The sequence below is a fragment of the Tubulanus polymorphus genome, chromosome 7 (genome assembly GCF_964204645.1).
Source record: "Tubulanus polymorphus chromosome 7, tnTubPoly1.2, whole genome shotgun sequence".
NCBI lineage: Eukaryota > Metazoa > Nemertea > Palaeonemertea > Tubulaniformes > Tubulanidae > Tubulanus > Tubulanus polymorphus.
In genome coordinates this window covers 9,842,900-9,866,259 of record NC_134031.1, presented here as the reverse complement: position 1 = coordinate 9,866,259, position 23,360 = coordinate 9,842,900, and the positions used below count along the sequence as shown (strand labels likewise).

Here is a 23,360-nt window from a genome sequence, read left to right as displayed (position 1 = left end):
TAAAATTGTACCGGCAGCTATAATATTTAGATTTTTTAAAGGCACCAACAATAGAAGATTATAGTAAATATATTGAAATGATGGAAAAAATAATGGACTTTGTAACAGATGTTGAATATCCAAAAATTAGTATTTCTGGAAAAGTAAGTTTCATAAAATCAGAAGTAAAAATGGAGTGTAACATTCAAACACATTCTGAAGAAATAATTTCAAAAACACAAAATAAAGAGAAATTAGAAAAAATATTTAATGAATTTAAACGTCATATTGAAGAAAGATATTTCGAGGGTTCTGGTTAAACATTAAATGAAATTGTATTTTAAGATTTAAATATATATAATACAAAAAGGAATGAAGCATCAAAAAGTAATACAATGTTTAAAAATGATTCAAACTTAACAACAGAAAAGGATATTAAAGCATCATCTTATATTAAATTACCATTTACAACAAAAGCAGTAATAATTGTGAGCAGGTCTCACAATGAAGATAATAAATGTTTGTATGGTCAATTATTAGTTGTTTACACCGAACGCAGGATAATGTTTGTAGAATAACAGATTATCGGAAATATGAAACATTATATAAAATTGATCAATATCCAGAAACTATAAAAATGATACCTAAAATAGAAAAGTTAATAATTTAGAAATAAATGTATTCGAATTAATGCAATTACCAGAGACAAAAGATGAAAATATTAAAGATTCTTTATTAGAGGCTTTATATCTAACAGAATATAATGATGATGAAAAAAATTTAAATCTAAAAACTTACCATATTGCCCAGAACATTTAGCCGTAGATGATAGTTATCTAAGTGAATACCAGAAAAAAATAAAACCGAAAGACCATGCTTTTACTGAAAAATTAATATTAACACAAAATAATAAATATAATTATATTGTTCATTATAGAATATTAAGATTTTATCTAAAACAAGGAATGAAATTAAACAAAGTATATTGATATATTAAATTTAATCAATCGAAGTGGTTAGAAAAATATATAGATTTCAATACTCAACAGAGAACAATATCTAAAACAGATTTTGAAAAAGATTTTTTAGATTAATGAATAATAGTTTTCATGGAAAAACATGTGAAAATATTAGAAATGGAAATGATATTGAATTAGTAAATAATTCGGAACGATTGAGACATTTACAATCAAATCCTAGACACTTAGGAAATAAAAGATTTGAAGATTATTTAACAGCAGTGAAATTGAAAAGAACGTCAATGAAATTTAATAAACCTATATTCATTGGTTCAACTGTTTTAGAAATATCAAAATTATTTACGTATGATTTTTATTATAACGTTTTACAACCACTTTTTGGGGAAAAACATATTGAAATATTATATTTTGATTTTGTAACAGCTGATACTCCAATATTATTGAGATATAATAATCTAATATCAATTAGAAGAATTTCAGAAATAATTCCTAAACAAAATGAACCTTATATTTCATATGGTGAAAAAGAATTAATACAAATAAATGGATTAATGGATTTTTTGACAAAAAAATGGATGGAAAAAATTAAAGAATATAATTAAATTTAAAGATTTATAGAGTTGGAACTAAATTAGAGTTTGTAGATGTAACTGAAGATCATAATTTTTTTAAACAAAGTGGTGATGAAACAAAACCAACTGATATGAAAATTGGAGATGAATTATTACATAAAGATTTTATCCAAGAATGAATCATATGTCATTTGATGAAATAATTAATAATATATATTACATAGAACCACAAACATTAGAAGAAAAAGAATATTTTATCAAAGGATTTTTTATGGGAGATGGATCAGCAGGCGTTTATAAATATGTTAGGCGCACTAAATATTGTTGGTATTTATGTAACCAAGATTTGAAATAATTAAAAAGAATTAAAAAATATTGTGAAGAAATTATCCAAATGAAACATTTAGAATTGTGGATCATATGAAATCAACAGCAGTTTATATAATACTTGTGAATAACCCTAACGATTTTGCTACCAAATATAATGACGAATTCTATATGCATGCAATAGTTAAAAAGTAATACTTCAACCAAAGAAAAGATCGTGCCAGATTATGTATTAAATGCAAAATATAAATTAAGAAAATGGTTTTTCATTGGATTTCATGCAGCAGATGGTTCAAAAAGATGTAAAAACCACAAAACAATATCTTTTGCACAAATAGGAAAAGTTGCTTTATCAGGATTAAATATATTATGCAATTCATTAGGTTTTAATATGAATATTGGAGTGATTAAATCTAAGCAAAATTGTTTTAATCTTAGGCATACAGAAAAAGATATAACTGAAGAAGTTAAAGATTTATTTGAAACATCCAACCCATCTGACTATGTTTATGATTTATCAACTGAAGATGGCACATTTAACTGTGGGTTTCCATTAATAGCGTTCAATACCGATTGTTACGTACTAAAAATAAAGACAAATAACATAAAAAAAGACTTAAAAACATAAAAACATCATTTTGACTTTAGCAATTATCCAAAAGATCAAGAACTATTTGGCAATGATAATAAAAAAAATTCCTTGAAAGTTTAAAGATGAATTAGGGGGTGATGAAATGATTGATTTGTTGGGATAAGAATTAAAATGTATACTTATAGAACTAAAGATCATGAAGCTAAAAAGTTAAAAGGAATAACAAAGCATGTGGTTGATAAACGTATAGAATTTCAAGATTATATAAAGTGTTTATATAACGCAATAGTAATGAAACATAAAATGAATTGTTTAAGACCAGAAGATCACGAGATGTACATTAATGAAGTTGAAAAAACTAGCTTCAATCCATTCGATGATAAAAGATATATTTTGGATGATGGAATAAAAACATTACCTAACGGTTGTTAAAACATAATATCGACATCATCGTACTCGAAATCACTATTGGCTTCTTCATTTTCATCTAATTGTTTTTCTATTATTTCTTTAGGTTCTTCCATTTAATTTTTCTTATTTAAATAAAATTCTATATTATTCCACATTTCATCTCACTCTTTTTGTTTCTTTTTATTTGTTAATTCATCAAAGGGAATTATAATATCGATGTTTAAAAAATGTGCAATTTTATTCAAAAAGAATTCATAATTAATTGAATATGTTATTTTATTATCCACATAATATCTCAATATTTTTATGAATGTTTCTTTTATATTTTTCATATCTTCTTTTGTTAATTGAGGTTTTTTATAATAATCGTTAAATTATAAATATAAATACATTTTCTTTTCTTGTGTAACATGTTGATGGAATAATTGATTTTATTATATCTTTCTTAGTTATTTCACCATTTTTATTTTCTATTATTTTCATTTTTTCATGCCATTGCATATATTCTGGTGTATGATCTTCTATAGAAAATATTTTAAAAATTTCATCTAGATATTTTAATTTTGGTTCTATAAGAATATCTCTAGTTTTTTCATCACCCCATAAATTTCTTTGCCATCCACATTCTTTACAAAATATCACAGAATCTTCTTGTCTTAAATACTCTTAAATACATTGTGATTTTTTTTTTTTATCATATCTTGGCAATAGATGTTCATTAAGTTCTTGTTATTTACTTACATTTTCTTTATGTTTTATTGTTTTATTATGTAGATTTGAATTACTTGTCGTAATAATCAATGTACAATATTTACAATAATACGTTTTTCTTACTAATTCATGATTAGGACGTTCGTTAGACGAACGTCCTTATGTGATCGGTTTGCCAGTTGATGACGCACTTCCGATTTGGTTGACAGACGTTTAAGGTCGTTTTAAGGCCAGTTAGTTAGAGATTTCCTCAAATTCCGCATCAGAAATGGTGTCTTCAAGTTGGGATTTATTCTTTTGTCCAATGATTTTTCAACTGGAGCCAACTGCTATGCCATTAGATTGTACAATCAAGTATTCACGTTTTATAGACTCTCTCTGAAATAATTCTTGTCCAGGGGACATGTATTGAAATATCTATTGTCGTTGTTTTTGTTTTTTTTAATTTTTAGGATATAAACAGCCTAGAAGAAACATCATCTGGCAGACACACATTTGAATACAGATCATATCCTGTTATAAAATGTGTTTAATAAATATTTTACTCAAGTTTTCTTGCCATTAATACTTCCTGACTACTTTTATTTTATGGTTATCTAAGTGCAAGGCAAACATGGGTGGGGTTCCTTTGGCCCTCCGAATATATAGGACCAAAAGGGTTATTTTATGCCATTTGGATTTATTTTTGCTTAGAAAATCTATTCAAATACTTTTTGGCGGGCACATTCAAATTCTGAAGGGTAGGACTAGTCCAACCCCTAAATCCACTTGCATTCAGTCTCTTAAACTTGAAACGTTAAAACCTTCACCGGCCTCCTACTCAATTTTTTGAATAAATGTAAAACTTATGGCAGAATTTATGGTTGATTCCTCAATTTTTGAATCCCAAAGAATAATTTTTGAATTACGCAGTAGGATGACACTTGAATAGCCGGTATTCAAATTTTCCAATCAATGTGGGAGGTGTCTGGGTCTACATGCGTTTCACAAACGAACGTCCTCTTTTAAAGTTTCTTTCTAGTATTGGTTTTCTAACTTTTCAAGTGTTTCTTTATTATCTGGTAACGTTTTCTCATATTTTATTTTCCTAATATATATATATTTTTTTCTTTCATTGAATTCTGTTTCAAATTTACAAATTTTATTTAAATGTACTTCATTTAATTGGTGTTTCTCACATTCTTCTACATTTTCAGGGCGAAATTTTATTCGACAATGCTCACAGAAATGTTTCTTTATATTATTCTTGTCATAAGATGAAAAAGGTCTTTTCCAAATCATTTCAGGTTCAGTTTCAACAGAATTATTATTATTTTCGTTACTATCAACATTAACCATTAAATTATTAATTTTACACTTCTTTGAATGTTTTATAACATAATTTCTTGAGAATGATTTATTGCAATTTGGGCAGTTTATATGAGAGGGTTTATTGTTATCACAGTTTTCTTATGTCGTGTAATATTACTTTTTCTTTGAAGTTCACCAAAAATTTCACATTGTATCTTCTCGTCCATTTATTTAGGAAAAAATCTATTAAAATTAATTTTTAGTGGTTAGTATTACAGTCGTTTCTAATCGTTAGCTTTTTCTTAAATTGAAAGATGGCAGCACTGAGATACGCAGCATTGAATTTATTCTTTGAATTTGAATTTAATTAAAATCATCTATGTTAATTGATTATAAATTCAATTAAAAATGAGATCATAATTAAGTTAAAAATCCATGATTCATTTATTAGCTTTCATTCATTTATTCTCTTCATTCGGAATAATTTATAATTTCAAATAACGTTTATCTTTAGTAAACACCGTTTATATTGACTTCGATGTTTTAGCTAAGTATATAAGGCAATTCATTTCACTACAAGAGTAGCTTTGGCTAGCAGAGACACTTTGTCAACTCTCCGGGTTTTTCCTTCGGTTTCGAATTTCGAGATTGGTAGAAATCACATTAGGCGCCGTAAATATATATAGTGGTTTCTGCCAATCATTGAAGGAATTCTCGTGAGACGTGGGTCGTAGGGAATGTAACTAGAAATGACGGGGGATAAACATCCCGTGGCGCCTTTCAATAATGGGATTCTTATCCCCTGAAAACTCTGTAGGTCGAAGAATTTTGCAAAAACTTATGAGAATATTTGGAAAAATGTTCATAAAATAAATTTACCTAGTACTCTTTTGTGCAATAAATGCAAGATAAATTAAAAGAATACAGAACCCGGTTCCACAGTTCTTGATTAACTTTTAACTCAGGGTTAAATCCGGTTCCACGGTTGTGTGTTAAATTTAACTCAAGAGTCAAATTCCTTAACTCTGAGTGAAATTCTAACTCTGGGTCAGACCTGAATCAAAAATAAATTTAAAATGGCGACATTCTACTTATTAGCGGGTAGAGAAACCAAAAATAAAGAATATCGAAGGATTACAAATCAACTCGAAATCACGGATGTTGAATGCTATAATAGATATCGCTTTACAAGAGCGGGTGTCAGCAACTACGATCAACGAAAACGACGGAATAGCTTCAACTCGGATTTTATTTACGACTGCAAAATAACGAGTACCGAGTACCGGTTTGCTACAATACAAAAACAACTAAATGAGTAACAATACAATAAAATTAGCGGAAAATTGTGATAATTTGATAACTTACAATTGCTATATCCAGCCATAGCGTAGTGTTGGCATACTTCTAATACGAATGACAGGATAAGAATGTGCATTTACAAAAATGCCCCGAAAATTTATACGGTTAGAAGTTCATGGTTTACTAAATCTATTCAATTCTACGTGAAGCGAAACGCGAAGGATTTAAGGATAATACGATAATACTGTATACAAATATCCAACAGTAATGGTACACAATTTCAACAATACCGGTAAAGGAAGCACAAATTTAACTTTATATACATAGATTTCAACAGCGGGTGTGCAGAGAATCATTGAAATATGTAGACCATTGATGGCAGAAAAAAACGTGCAATCGTGGATTGCCTTTGACTGTCGAACTGCAAGTTCTTATGGCACTTCGATTTTATAACAGTGGCTCATTTTTGGAGGTAATCGGAGAAAGTTTTGGTGTATCGAAATCAACAGTTTCGAAATCTATTACTACTCGTGTAACCGACGCACTTTGCTCGAAGAATCAGATTTTATCAGGTTTCCGAGAGGCTCAGCAGAACTGGCAAAAACGAAATCTGATTTTTATGAAGTCGGAAATTTCCCCGGTGTTATTGGTTGTGTTGATGGAACACATATACGTAGTCAAGCTCCAAGAAATGAAATTGAAAGAGACTTTGTGAACCGAACAAGTTTTCATTCGATAAATGCACAGGGTGTGTGTTGCCGATGGTAAGTTCAAGGCCGGAAATTAACACGATACTGTCCGATTTGGCAATGTTCTGCGCGTGGTGACTTTTTTCTTTTCAATGCGGTGTACCATCTAAGCAATTTGCCAGAAACAAATGCAAACCCCTCTCTTAGACTTATAAAAAAATTTAACTTACCAGTACGGTACCGGCCCTTGATCCTTGTTTGTGATGTATCATTATTCCCATAAAAACATAAAAAGTTCCCTGCTTCTATCCATCATTGCATGCAGGACCGTTTACAGAGTCGAAATGAAGCAATCTAGCGTATGCCCTCTGGGCCCAATGCTCATGGATCAATATTTATAAGTAATAATAATCAATATTTTAGTTACATGATTCTTCAACCCCCATGCTGTGTGTATGCGCGTATGCCCTCTCCCTCTTGCTTACAGAAAGTCTTATGTATAAAAACTGACAAGACAAAAAGAACACATTGTTTGTAACATTTAAATTTACCCATTGGAGTAAAAATCGCAACTTCCAAGGAAAAAATCTTATTTTCCTGATTGACAGTCTGACCAATCCGAATTTCTTTAGTTTACATGATGCATTCAAACTTGCACGAGCAGCCAGGCTGTATGCTGTTATTTGGACTTTAATTTAAAATCGAAAATAATTATTTCAACAAAACTAATTGTTCTGTCAAAATAGATTCTTTTTATTTCAGGATTGTTCGTCGATTTTGTCGCCCGTTGGCCTGGCAGCTGCCATGATAGTTTCATCTTAAGATCGTCAAGTCTCGGAAGGTGAGCAATGCCCCCAGTACATAACAGAATCCTGCGTGAAAACCCATGCATTGGATACCTGCATCTATTTATTTTCTATAAACCATCAAGAAAGCTGATGTCTGATGATAGACTGGTTGCCGGTCGACTTCATATGACTGCCAGTGCAGAATTGGGCACAGTCAACCAGTCTTGGTTGATGCGGGACATCATTTTTTTAGCTAATTCTTGACGTAATCGGATTTAACATCCTTATAATAGGATTCTTTATGTCGCATAATTTCATAGTGTTGTACATGCCCAAATAAACTCGAAATATCATAAACTGTGGAAGTTATGAACTTGGGAACTCATGAACCCAAGGTGTCGTCTCAGGCGTCTGAGACGACATGAGTTCATGAGTTCCGAGTTAACTAATAAAAGTAATAATAAATTCATTTTATTGGGTTTAGGGAATATGATACGATTTGTCGATTTGATACTCGCAAAATTATTTCAATGAGACGACCTTGAGATGATCGCAAAGCGAGAAAAATACCGCAAAATGCTGTCCGTACAGTGTCGCCCCCTGTGTTATTTAGCCGCATTACACAATTTGACGTTACGCTTACACATTTTGGCGGTGTACTATGACATTTTGTCAAAGTACAGACAAATAGACGATCGCTGATTTTTGGCGGGATTGGCCGCCCATAAGCGGCTACGCGTTGAAGCGATATCTGCTAACTCCGTATGGCAATCCTATAGGTCAACCGCAGGAACATTACAATAGATCGCACAAGAGGACGCGATGCGCCATAGAAAGATCATTTGGTTGGCTGAAACGCAGATTTCACTGTCTACATGGAGAATTACGCCTGGACCCACGCAAGGCATGCCGAGTCATAACAGCCCGTGCCATATTGCACAACTTAGCAATTCTCATGAAAGAACCAGTTTTCGATGACAATGATATCGTATACGACGAGGAGGAACCGCTGCAGCCAATAAACGAACACGAAGATCTACATTGAGCACACATGAGACGATACGTAACAAACACTTTTTTAATTGAATTTCGAAATCTGTACTCTAAAATTGAAACAATCTATAAATCATACATCATATAAAAAATCTTCTTTTCTCTTCCTTCTCTAGTTTTTTAATTTTCAGTTCCTGGAGTCGCTATCCATTTCAACTTTTTTTGCTTTCACTTTCATGTAGTTCACCTGCTCATTGAGAAGATCCTGTTGCGTATAGCGCCTTCTTGGCTTCCTCTAAAATATAAATGTTTTCATGTGGGATGGATGTTCTATATATGACGTATCGAATGATGGATTATTTTTATTAGGCATTTAAATCGTTACTCAGATTTATACCTACCGGTATTTGGAATTGTTCCAATATTATCGGAAGTGCTTATGATATCTTGAACGTGCATCTCAGAAACGTTTGTTTCAGTTGCCGGTAATGGCAAAAATGATTCGGTGACTTCGTATACGGTCCCGTCATCCCCCATTAGAGTAATCGGGTTCGACGGTAACGTCTCAATCTTTGATACTAAAATGTAACAGAAAAAAAGTGATTGATTAATCAATACATCATAATAATCCCGACTGTTGTTCAAAATTGGGATTCGAACCTAACGAGTCCACGTCTATGACGGTGCGGCCAAGAAAGCCGGTGTTAAACAAAGAAATATCTTCAAAAATGGTCAGTCTAAACATTTAAAGTCTAAATCAAAAACATGGTTTGATAATGAATGCTTTAAGCTGAAGAAAGACCTAGTTCAAATGTGTGGTATTGTTACGAAAACCCCTTTTGATCTGAACCTGCTGCATATATTTAGATCCAAAAAAGCGTTACAAATCACTATTAAACAAGAAAAGATGCAGGTTTAAAAGCGATATCATGACCCAAATGGACTCCCTGCGTACTCAAAACCCAGTGGAATTCTGGTCTCTTTTTAATAAGTTGAAAAATTTGGATAGTAGTTATAACTGCAAAACAGTATATTGAGCATTTTACTACGATTTTGAATTCTTCCACTAACAGTATTAGTCGGGAATCTGAATCATTGTTTACTGATTTCATAGATGATAACGCAGATTCAATATTCAATGAGCTCAACTTTAGAATAACTTTGCCCGAAATATCAAGAGCTATACTTAGACTAAAAAGAGGCAAGGCAGCTGGGTCGGACCTGGTGCTTAATGAAATGCTAAAGGCCGGTCAAACGCAACTATTGCCGTTTTTTGAAGTCCTCTAGTAAATGGTGTTTTTCCTAATGCATGGTGTACCAACATTCTCAACCCACTTCACAAGAAGGGTAACAAACATACTCCAAGCAACTATCGGGGCATAGCTATTGGTAGCAACCTTTGTAAATTGTTCTGTAGTGTAATGCATGAAATGCTTTATGCTTTTGCGCAGGCCAACAATCCTATACCCAAGTGTCAAATAGGGTATAAAAAAAACACCCGTACTGCTGACCATGTGCTCACTCTTAGATGCCTTATCGAAAAGTTCACCAGAAAGTTGGCTAATGGTCGTCTGTATTGTTGTTTTGTTGATTTCAAGTCAGCTTTTGACACCATTAACCGGAAGGCACTGATCTTTAAACTGCTTAAGTTAGGTATTGGAGGTAATTTTTTACGCGTTTTTAGATAACATGTATTCTAAAGTTTCATACATGGTTAAGTGTAATAACGGCTTAAGTGCACTCATTAATTCCAACGTTGGCGTAAAGCAGGGCTGTGTCCTGAGTCCTCTTCTATTTAATCTTTTTACCCAGGACTTGCCCTCGATTTTTAAAGAATGTGACCCAGTTAGGCTACACGATACAAATCTGAGCTGTCTAATGTATGCAGACGATCTAGTCATTTTATCTAGAACTAATGCTGGTCTCAATTCTGCACTTAACAAGCTTCCTTCATATTGTGCTAAATGGGGTCTTACCGTTAATCTTGAAAAAATGAAAGTAATTGTCTTTAACAGAGGAGGGAAGCTTTTTAATTCAGAAAAATATTACTACAATGGTGTGCCAATCGAAGTTGTCAAGGAATACTGTTATCTTGGTATCCTATTTTACGTCTCTGGTAATTTAAAAATGCCTGTGAAAGACTTGTAGATCATGCTAGAAAAGCTCTTTTTAAACTAAAAACCATGAATATTCGTGACAATGTTCAATCGGCCTTGAAACTGTTCGAGCATCTAATCCAACCAATCCTAGTTTACTGTTGTGAAGTATGGGGAGCTTTTCATTTCAACAAAAGAAACCCAATCAACTTTTACGCTCTATGCGAAGTAACCCCAGCTGAAAATGTCAATCTAAACTTTGTTAAATATCTTTTGGGGGTTGGTAAACAAACATCAAATCCAGCAGCCAGAGGAGACATTGGTCATTTTCCCATTGTGTTAAAAATTGCCCCTCTAATTATGAAATATTGGTTAAGAATTTGCGATTCTGACAGCGCTAGCCTTATTCGCAAGCCATACATAGACTGTCTACAAACCAACACAGATGACAACTGGGGGAATTGTGTTCGATCTCTTTTGTACCATTTCCACCTAGAAAACACTTGGGAAAACCGCATCTGCCAATAAAGTGGCCTTATCTCTAAGCAAACGAGCAATGCACTTGTACTCATCACAATGGTATGATTTTGTAAATGACTCTGTCTCAAACCCTAAACTGCGCAAATTTAAACTATTCAAATCAAATTTTTGTTTGGAGAACTACGTGGTTACAAATCGTTATAGTCGTAGAAAAGAATTTTCAAAATTAAGAGTCAGTAATCACAAGTTACGAATTGAAACGGATCGTCATAAAAGACCAAAAATCCCGATAGAAAATAGACTATGCCTCCTCTGCAAAAATGGTTCGATTGAGGATGAGCCGCATTTCCTCCTAGATTGCTCGAAACTTGGGCAAAAAAGGCATTCCTTTTTTTCCCAAATCTCTGACTTCACTATATTACAGAGTTTATCATATGATGACCAATTTAAATTCATCATGTCATAAAAAAATGACACTGAAGTGGGTAAGCTGGTTTGCAACTTTATTGCCTCCATGGTGGAGGAAAGAACTTTTCTGATGTCTGCTTCACTGTGACTTGGGTGTATATCGTGTGGCCTTGCCCGATCAGTTTGGCTGCCACTCGATATCCTCCTGAGTCTGGGTTGAAGTAGGCATCGTCGTTTGAAATAACAGTTTGACCTGTATAATGTCTGTTTCAGCCTGACTTGGGAGCGTTTCGGGTGGCCTAGCTCGCTCATTTTTGGTAGTACATGCCTGGTGGGGGTGTTGGTGGGACTAGGAGGGACAGGCGGTGGACCTAGATCATCATTTTTTGGTCCTTTTGGGGCTGTATTGAGGGGTGTCCGGGGAGTCTTCGCTGGGGGGGATAAGGGGTTGGTTAAGTGAAGAGGGGTGACTCCGTGATTTGGGGGTTTAACATTGTGTTTCCATGCCTACATACCAAACTTCAGTTGGTGGGCATAGAGACATATTGTTGAACTTTCAAGTCGTGGAGTCTCTTTTCTTTCATGGACCCCTTTCGGTGAGGACTTTTTGGATATCCTCGGTGCAGTTTCGGATGGATTGGGTGGTGATGTTTGGGGTCGGCTGCTTGTCCTTTCTGGTCCCATTGGGACCTTTATCGGGTGTGTGCTGCCGGGGGTGGGCGGGCTGTACCGCCCGGAGTGCTCTCGGGTCGGGTTGAAATAGACATTAAATTATATGCATTGTAGATTGTATTTTCAAGTTTAAAAAGTGACCGGCGGAGAGTGGTGTTCTTTGTAAATAGCTCAAACTTTTCTCACTCCTTTTATGTTATGTTATCATTTGTCAGTGTCTCTTTGTATTAATATTTGATTGCCGTGTCTGTCCTATGTAATTTTGTCGTTATACGGATGCAATAAATTTTGAATTGAATTGGTGCATAAATTAGCCGGCCATGAGCCATTTTTTCTGCACATGGGGTCTGCTAAACTATCGGTTTTAAGCCGAAATGTGCGGAAAATACTGGCAGCACGAGACCAACTGGATTATCAGAATGATTGGATTTATATGTGGATTAGTAATTTGCAACGCTGGGTCTGTGATGTAACTGCCAAGCCGTAACATGTAAGTTTTATAATCTTTTATTTTCTTGGATTCTGTTCCAGGAAGAAATTCAGACGCCATTGCGCATGTGTGTCAAAGGTCAAAGTGTAGCACGTCATCAAGCTATCATCTGACGACAGCAAAAACCGTAATGTTTCCAATGTCTCCGTTTTTAACGCATGCGCATTAGTGAGTGTTGGAGAAATTTTTTAAGTCCAAAAATCGGTTGAGTGCGCAGGCGTCACTACATGTCAGAACTTTCAAAATTTGGTCATGTCAGTACGCATAATGAATCTGTGTTTTGATGACTTCAATGTTTCCGTTTCTATTAGATTCGAATCCCACAATAAATGATTTTTATTTTTGTAGAGAATAAAATGTTTTGTGAGATCACGCGGAGTCACGTATTACTTATCAGTTGTCAGTTACTCCTTGCCTCCGCCCCTCCTGACAACGTGGCTAAGCATTCCCTCGGAGAAACACGAGTAGGATACTTCGTTATTTTCACTGACTTCAATTCAATATTTTCACTGACTACGTTTTACTGAATTCATTTCGTTCACTTATATTTCAATCATTCAAGGTTAGTGCTTAAATTTGAAGTCGATTATGCCGATTGACGTGCTTATTATGGGTCACTCCTTTGTGCATCGTCTCAGGACTTTCGAGCAGGAGCGCTTTTCCAATCTAGGCCTAGACCCAGACGTGGTAAAATTGCATTTTTTAGGTTTTGGAGGCGCTACAGTTTTACCGGGTGTAAAATCTATCCAACGGTGCCTGCCGAGTTTTGGTTCAAAATTTGACGTAGTATTCCTCCACTTAGGCGGAAACGATTTAGCCCGTTCAGACCCAAAAAGCTTGGCCTTTTCTTTGGTTGCATTGAGCAATTTTCTGTGCAGCACGTACAGCGTGACACACTTATTAATTGGTCAGTCGCTCAGGCGTCTGTCCCCTCCGACAAATTTCAATACCAAGCTAATAGTATTCAACGAAACCGTGAAACGTTTAGTGTGTGAATCCTTAAATATAACTTTTTGGCAACACAGAGGTTTTTGGGCTGATATCCGGCCATTTCTTCTGAGAGATGGTGTACATTTAAATGCAAAAGGTATGAAAAAATATGCTTTTAGTGTGAAGGCAGCTATTGGCCACGCCACAAAGAAATACTTCTAATAGCTTGGTTTGAAGCAAGATACATCGTCTATTTGTCATGAATAAGTTATATGTGTTTCAATTTGATTATGAATTTTACATATTCCTTTTACATATTTGACATGCATTCATGCAATTTTTAGATACATGTGTTTTGGAGTTTTTACTTCAACGTACTCCCTGTTCTCAGGGGGTGGCATGTACTTTACCTATACATGTGTTCCGTCGTTGGCGGTCCGTGTTTTAGTGTAGACAGTTATGGAGAATATATTCTGAAACCGTACTCTAATAGTTGGCTCCGTTTTTGAAGTTCTACTGGATATTTCTCTCTAATATTATATTCCTGCGATTGATGAGATGAAACATATGGTCCCTCGGAGGCGGATGATGTAAAGATTTGATGATTGGATGACTACAGATGACCAAAATTTGATGTTTAAGCGAAAACACGTGAGTCGACGTCGTGTTAATTTCTGATGAAACGAAGAATTGATAAAAATCTAACTATTGATGCAGAATTGACTTGAATACGAATTAATACTGTCGAAAAATTGTGTGCTTGTAGTATTAATCTTAAAAAGTCAGTTTCGAGAAAAATAAAGCAGGGTGCTGATGAAAATTTGATGGATTGCTAATTACCGAAAGAAGACGATCGAGATTGGAATATACCGACCAGAAAGATACAAAATTTCGTAATTGACCATGAATGCTGAACAGAGAAGAGATTTTGAACTTAGAAAACGAAAAAGGACACCACTCAAAGCAAAAATCACAAGAGTGAAGTCCAAAATTGATGAAAAATTGTTAGATCAGAAGAAATTAGATGAGAAGGAATTACAAAAATGCAGATGGGCATTAGGGGAATTAGCTGATGCATTTAAAGCAATCTCAGAATTAGATACTGAGACATCTGAAATTATTCTGGAGATCGATAAAGTGGAGTACAACAAATTTGTGTTAGAATCTGATGAATATTTAGAAGAATTGTCCCTCTTTATATTCAACCTTAAACAGATTATAGAACAGCGAGAAAAAAGGCCGGCAGGTATTGACAAGAGCCAGGACAAGACAAGAAGACCACATCGACAAGTAGAATCGACCTCAGATGAAGAAAGCAACGAGAAACGTCATTCCGATACTTCAACGGAATCAGAAGATGATAAACCACAACGTAATGTTTTTCAGGGTTTGAAAAAACCAGAATTATCTACATTCGATGGTCATAAGGAATACTACCATGACTGGCGAAACCAATTTGATGTTTTTGTAGGGAACACAAAGCTACCCTCAAAAACGAAGATGATGATGTTAAAAAACTGTTTAAAGGGGAAAGCATTGAAAATCATTGGTAACCTTGGTTACACAAAAACAGAATATGAAGCAGCCTTGAAGAAATTGGAGCTGAAATTCGGTGGTGAAAAACGTCTCATTAGACAGCACTTAGATAGATTAATGGAAACAAGCTCAATTACAGAAGGGAATAATAAGGCATTGGAAATATTTTCAGATAGACTATGTGACATGGTCACCAAATTATCCTTGAAAGGGAGTGGAGGAGAGTTCGAAACTGACAGTGCCTTATATATTCAAGTTCAAAAGAAAGTACCAGAAAAAAATGTTGGTGGACTTTCATCGTCATGTTAAGAGTTCTGGAAAATCGGATGACCTCCAGGAATTTTCGAATTGGCTGGCAGAAGAGGTAGCATATTTACTTGAAGCTGAAGAAACAAAAGGGTCTAGTACTAGAATTCCCAGAGAAAAAAGACGGTCTTTCAGTACTGGTCTTATGAGAAAACAAGGTTGTTACATATGCGGAAAGAACCACAAGTTGACGGAATGTGATAACTGGACGAAAATGGCTGTAGGTGATCGATGGGAACGTGCAAAAATGTATGGTCTGTGTTTTAAATGTCTAAATAAAGGACATAGAAGTGGTCAGTGTAGAGAAACCAGATTCTCTGGATGCAGAATTGAAGGTTGTCAGGATAATAAGTGACACCATACACACCTTCATCACCCTAAGGAATCTAAACATAATGCAAATGAAGAGCTGAACCCTCAGGAGGTGAACCCTCATGCAACACATCAAAGAGGTAGATGTCCTCCGGGGCGAGTAGCTTTGAGAATAGTGCCGGTTAGATTGGTTGGCGCTCGAGATCAAGAAATAATCATCAACGCCTTCCTGGATGACGGATCTGACTCATGCTATATATCTGATGATGTAGCAATTGCTATGGAGTTGGAACGGGAGTCAGAACGCCATATAACAATGAATACTCTGGCTGGTGTGAGTGAATTGAAAAGTCGAAAAGTCAGTGTGAAACTGAAAAGTTTGGATGGGAAGGTTGATGTACTGCTTCAACCATGGGTGATGGACTCTATGTGTAAGGGTATCAAACCAATTGATTGGAGGCGACACCAGGCTGATTGGGGACATTTGAAGGATATTGAATTTCCAAAACTACCGTCTACTGAAGTAGACATGTTGATAGGTGCAGATCAACCGGAATTGATGGCGGCCATTGAAGAACGTCGTGGTGATGTAGGGGGTCCAGTGGCCCGGAAAACCCCACTGGGCTGGACAGTGATTGGAAAAGTTTCAAATGGATTTAGTGAAAACCAGAGTTTTACGACAACTCATGCGTATAGAACTGAAGTTAGGTCCTTCGATATAAGAACTGATGATTGCTTGAGAAAGATCTGGGATCAGGATCTAATTGGATTCCAAGATCAGGATGACCTAAAGTACACATCTGAAGAGAAGGCTGCATTGGAGATTGCGGAAACCTCCATTAAAAAAGTCGGAGATAGATATGAAGTCCAAATTCCCTGGAAAGAGGAGAAGAGGTATTTACCGAATAATTTTGAAGATGCTAGTAAACGCCTGATGATGCTGGAAAAACGGTTTTTCAAAGACGAGGAGCTTGCTCGACGATACAGAGATGTGTTTATGGCGAACGTAGAGAAAGGTTATTTGCAGAAAGTGTCAGATGTTGACTTAGAGAAAAATAGTAGCTGGTTTCTACCACAATTTCCAGTCGTTCGTGAAGATAAGACAACAACAAAAGTTCGCATTGTACATGATTCTGCTGCCAAAACTGGAAATATGAGTTTGAATGATGTTATGATGAATGGCCCTAATCTACAGAATAACATAGTAGAAATATTGATTATGTTCCGAACAAAACCGGTGGCATTGGTAGGGGATATTAAGGAGATGTTTTCTCAGGTCCAAATGTTTGAAGATGATCGAAGGTACCATCGATTGTTATGGCGTGATGATACACACTCGCCAGCTGTAACTTATGAAGCAACTAGATTGATGTTTGGGGACAAGGCTTCGCCATTTCTGGCACAGTTTGTTTTGAGACATCATGTAAACTGCAGTGAAGAAAACCCAAGAGTCTCTGAAGTTATTCACAAGCAAACCTATATGGACGATTTAATTACATCAGTGGAGAATATTGTGGATGCGACCACTCTAAGAAGCGAGTTATCATCTGTATTATCTGCTGCAGGATTTGATGTAAGACGATGGTGTAGTAATGTTATGGCTGTTTTAGATGGCTTACCTCTTGGAGATATTGAGGATTGCTTGAAGATAGTTGACAAAGACAATGCAAATATGAAGACTTTGGGTGTACGATGGTTTGCAGTGGGAGATTACTTGACGTACTCAACTCCGGCTAGTTGCGGTAGCAGTGGAGTCCCGACAAAGCGTAGTCTGTTGAGTTGTATTGCCACACTCTTTGATCCACTGCAGTATTTGGCACCAGTTGTTATACGAGGAAAAATGATGCTCCAGGAGACGTGGTTACGTGGTATTACTTGGGATCAAGCATTACCAGATGATATTAAACAGAGTTTCAATAATTGGTTGGCTGAGTTGGAGAAAATTGATTCAGTACAGATTCCGAGATGTTATCGTTCGAGACCAGCTGATGATGAAAAAACTACAGAAATACATGTGTTCACTGATGCTTCGACATTGGCGTATGGATCATGTGCATATGTTCGATATGAATTCAAAGATAATGAAGTTCAGGTTGCTCTGGTTGGTGCGAAAGCAAAAGTAGCACCGCTGAAGTGTACTAGTGTGCCACGATTGGAACTGATGGCGGCTGTAGTAGGCGTTAAGCTAGCTGAAGTAGTTGCAAAAGCATTAGATATACCTGTTGAATCGCACCGATTTTGGAGTGACAGTATGGACGTTATACAGTGGATTCATGGACAATCCAGGACGTATAAGACGTTTGTTGCAAATCGGGTGTCGAGAATCCAAGAAGTTACCAAGCCTGTTCAATGGAACTATGTTCCCGGTCAACAGAACCCAGCGGATGATGCGACACGGGGACTGAAAGTCGAAGACATGACCATGAAGCATAGATGGTTTTGTGGTCCCAGGTTCCTGTATGAAGGGGAGAATTCTTGGCCACAGAAAACCCTCGGTAAAGGTCTGAGCCTGGAAGCTGAAAATGAAGTTGGCAAGATGCTGTCCGTCTTTCAGACTGTTACGGCTGAGAAGCCGCAACAATTGGTAGTTGATGTCAGAAGATTCACTAGTTTTACGAAGTTGAAAGCAGTCGTAGCTCTAGTGTTTCGATACTACAAGATATTGAAAAACAAAAAAACGGTAGAACCCAAAGATTCAAATAAAGTGGTATTGGAAGTTGAAGAACTTGAAAAAGCTGAGAATTACTTGTTCGAGTGTTGTCAGATGGAGGCATTTGGTGAAGAGATTACTTTGTTGACAAAGGGTAAAGATTTGCCTAAGAAAAGTCAGCTTAGGCAGTTATTACCAATACTGGATACAGAAGGGATTTTGAGAGTTGGTGGGCGCTTGGAGAAAGCAGATTTGCCGTATGACACGAGATTCCCAATAATCTTACCTAAGAAAAATGAGATCACAAGGCTGCTTGTTAAAGACAGACACAGATTCGGTGGTCATTTCCGTGGTACAAATGCAGTCTTGGCTGACCTGCGGCAAAAATATTGGGTGATAGATGGCCGGGAAGAAGTAAAACGTTGCAAAATTAACTGCAAACTGTGTCATACTAGAAAAGAACTCGGCATAAATCAGAAAGTAGCACCGCTACCACGTTCACGTCTGCTGGTCAGTCTACGATGTTTCTTTTCTTGTGCGGTGGATTATGGCGGTCCGTTTACAACGAAGATCACTAGACGATGCACTGCAAAGAGATACTTGTGTCTATTTACATGTATGGCGACAAGGGCCGTCCATCTGGAAATGGCATATTCCCTTGACACAGCTGGTTTTCTTCTAGCCTATTCCAGAATGGTAGCTAGGAGAGGAAAACCTAGCGTTATGACCAGTGACAACGGAACGAATTTTACAGCAGGCGAGAAAGAACTTAGGCAGTTGGTGCAGATGCTCGATTAAGATGAGATCAAAATGAAGGGTGCTTCTCAGGGCATCAAGTGGAAGTTCAACCCACCCGCTGCGCCACATCATGGTGGGGTTTTTGAGTCTATGATCAAACAAGCCAAGAAAGCTATGAAATCGATACTTGGCAACGCAAAATTAACTGATGAAGAATTACTATCTGCAATCGTCGAAACTGAAGGTCTGGTAAACTCAAGAATATTGACATACGTTTCTGATGACCCTGATGATGAAGAAGTGTTGACGCCTAATCACTTCATACACGGCCAAGTCGGCGGTAATTTGGCACCAAGCATAACAGATGAAGTAGCCTTCAATCCTAGAAATAGATGGCGGTACGTGCAAAGTCTGGTAAAGAAGGTTTGGAGACGGTGGTCGTCGGAATATCTCACTACATTGAACACATTCCCCAAGTGGGTGCGAGTGCGACAGAACTTGAAGGTGAACGATATCGTCATGATGAAAGACGAAGAAAATCCTCGTGGACGATGGCCACTTGCGAAGGTCGTCGGTGTTTATCCCGGAGAGGATGAACTCGTTCGTGTAGCTCGTGTACGATGTCGGGGAAAGGAATATGTTCGCGCGGTGAATAAACTGTGTCCGTTGAACTGTGACAGAGACGATGTGTAATTCGTATAATAAACTCTAGTAGTGTAATACCGCGTTTAAATTCATAAACAGTTCGTAAATTTATAAAAACAGTTCGTGCGTTCTTTCGTGGAGAAACATTGTACATGTATATACGTTAACGCGTTCAGTTATTTAGTGATAGATTGTGGAGGTGAGCCTAGCGCCCTCCTTGAAAGGTCGTGAAGATCTTGCGAGAAACGATTTAATACACTAGTTAATTAGTAATTTAGTTAAGATGCCAATAATAGATTCTTTACATTAGCTTAATTTAGGTAATTAAGATTGTGTGTTTAGTTTAGTTAATTGTGAACCCCATAAGGGTTCAGAAGGGGAGGATGTTCCGTCGTTGGCGGTCCGTGTTTTAGTGTAGACAGTTATGGAGAATATATTCTGAAACCGTACTCTAATAGTTGGCTCCGTTTTTGAAGTTCTACTGGATATTTCTCTCTAATATTATATTCCTGCGATTGATGAGATGAAACAACATGTGTTTTGGAGTTTTTACTACAACGTACTCCCTGTTCTCAGGGGGTGGCATGTACTTTACCTATACATGTGTTTTGGAGTTTTTACTTCAACGTACTCCCTGTTCTCAGGGGGTAGCATGTACTTTACCTATACATGTGTTTTGGGGTTTTTACCTCAACGTACCCCCTGTTTTCAGGAGGTGGCATGTAATTTACCTATACATGTGTTTTGGGGTTTTTACCTCAACGTACCGGAGGTGGCATGTAATTTATCTTTACATGTGCTTTTTGGCCCTCGCCGCAACCTACCCCTATTCTTTTCGGGGGTGGCATGTATTCTATAGATACATACTTTAAATAAATATATATATTCCATCTTTGTAACGTGTTTTTCTCTCAAAGGACGTTATGTTGCAAAAAACCCTTTGTTTAATAATTCATCGGAATCTTGCGGTTGTTTTTCATACTATTTCCATGATATACGCATCCGGCCAAGATACTGTTCAATTTTCTGCTGGTTTTTTTTTCTATTTGCTAAATTTTTAGATGCCGAGAGCCACGAGAGCTAAGCGTGCAGTCACCAGTAGACAAAAACGCCCTCGTTCGTCTGCGCTTACTGAAGCGGTTGCCACCCCCGTCAACGCCAGGGACCAACCAACTAACCAAACCAACAACCAACAACCAAACAACCAACCAACAACCTGATGCGAATGCCGTCGCGGATATCGTCATTCAAAGACTCATCGATAGTCATCTGCTACCAACACGCGACGCCACACAGAACTGCTTCCCGACACCTGTAGTGAATTCTTCCAATCCTGGTGACGTCACACGGAACTTCTTTTCGACACCTGCGGAGAATCCTCCCATTCCTGGTGAGCAACTTATCAGCGGGTTACTTACTTCCTCGCTTCCTTTGGACTTAGCAGTGTCGGAAAAAATAAAGTCCGATATTTGGGCAGATAGATATATTGATTTGTCGGCTCTTTTGATCGGTACTAAATCTGCCGAAGTTGACACACTTCGTGCTACCCTTTCTGAGAAAGGAGATTTAACATTGTGTAAACCTAGACTCAATCAGTTGTCATCCATTTACGAATGGAACAAAACATTCGATATCTTTATGTCTGTCTACGTGCATAGACATTCCGATGTTCAGGTTTTCCGTCAGCTGTTGAAATATGCTAGCACTATCCGTCAATTTGCCAATGATTTTGGTTTTCCCGCCGCAAAGAGCTACGATGAGCAATTCCGCCGATTCAGAGCGGTTTCTCCATCTCTGGTGTGGTCAAAAGTTCACGATGAACTCTGGCTACGGTGTAGTACTTTAAGATCGATAGATCAAAAGAAGCCCTTTCTTGCGAAGCCCCACCGACAGACAAAGCGTTTTCCGGTCGGTTTCTGCTGGAAGTTCTGCCAGACTGGAACCTGCCAGTATAAGCTCTGTAGAAGAAAGCATGAATGCCCCCATTGCGGTGAAAAACATGCAGCCGACTCATGCACTGCCCAAAATTATTCCGACACCAATAAAACCACACAACTTAGATAATTTGCTAATTGGTTTCAAACAACGGTTTCTGGTAGATGGTTTTACTAACGGGTTTCGTTTAGGATCGGCGACTCAAAGACCATATACCTTGGACATCCCAAAGAATCACAAAAGTTTTTTAGATTGTCCTTCCATAGCAAAGGAAAAAATTCTGCATGAATTTGACCTAGGCCGTATTGCCGGTCCTTTCACCACACCTGTTCATAAAAATTATGTATGTAGCCCAATGGGTATAATAGCAAAAAAGAATCTGGAAAATTTAGACTCATTCACGATCTGTCCTTTCCAGAGGGGTCCTCAGTAAACGACTCTATAGAGGACGATCATAAAAAAGTGTCATATGACAACATCGAATCCGTTATTTCACTAGTCCAATTATATGGGCGCGGGTGCCTTATGGCCAAAGCAGATATTCAAGACGCCTTTCGTTTAATACCCGTCCATCCAGACGATCATCATTTGTTGATGTTTACTTATAACAATATGTATTACTATGACCGTTGCCTGCCGATGGGTTGCGCATCATCCTGTCAATTATTTGAAGTATTCAGTTCAGCAATACAATGGATTCTATTGAATAAAAAAGACGTTCAGCATATGTCCCACCTATTAGATGACTTTTTCTTTATCGGGAGGCCCATTTCTAATCAGTGTAACTTAGCTTTGCACTCATTTTTCGAAATTTGTACAGAAACCGGGATTCCCGTAAAACACGATAAGACTGTACATCCCTGTACATGTTTAATAATATATGGTATTGAAATAGATTCAGACGCTATGGAAGCGCGTCTGCCATTAGATAAAGTGGAAAAAATTCGTGCTCAATTGTTGGACATTAAGTGCAAAAAGTCGGTGACGCTCAAGGAACTACAGTCACTGCTAGGCCTGCTCAACTTCGCGTGCAGCGTAATCATACCCGGTAGGGCGTTTTTACGGCGCCTCTGCGATCTGACTTGTGGAATATCCCGGCCACATCACAGAATTAGGCTAAATAACGAAGCGAGATCTGATTAAACCGCGTGGTCGTTTTTCGTAAACCATTTTAATGGTAAATCATGTTTCTTATATTCATCATGGACACCGTCTGACGCTATTCGTTTGTATAGTGATGCTGCGGGATCGAAAGGTTTTGCAGCTGTTTTCGGTTCTCGTTGGTTCTCGGGTGGCAGGCAACATGATATGCTTGACCACCACATCACGATAAAAGAGTTCTTTCCCATAGTATTAGCGTTAGAAATATGGGGCGGTAAACCTTAGAAACCATAAAATACTTTTTATGACCGACAACGCAGCTGTCGCACATATCATTAACAAAATGACCTCTACCGATAAGGTCATTATGCGTCTGGTCAGACGTTTGGTGCTGGCAGCAATGAAATATAATGTATTTATTCGGAGCGAG

The 23,360-nt window shown here is 36.9% G+C and overlaps 2 protein-coding genes across 5 annotated transcripts in view; one reads left to right on the top strand and one right to left on the bottom strand.

The window, feature by feature from the left end:
- LOC141908776 (solute carrier family 2, facilitated glucose transporter member 1-like) overlaps positions 1 to 23,360 on the bottom strand; it is a 139,562-nt gene that overhangs the window by 80,627 nt on the left and 35,575 nt on the right. The gene's annotated exons all lie outside the window — the stretch shown is intronic.
- LOC141908372 (uncharacterized) lies at positions 15,764 to 21,958 on the top strand. The gene is given in 3 exon segments (XM_074798405.1): positions 15,764 to 15,842; positions 15,957 to 19,938; positions 20,956 to 21,958. Coding segments are annotated over 3 exon segments (5,064 nt in total).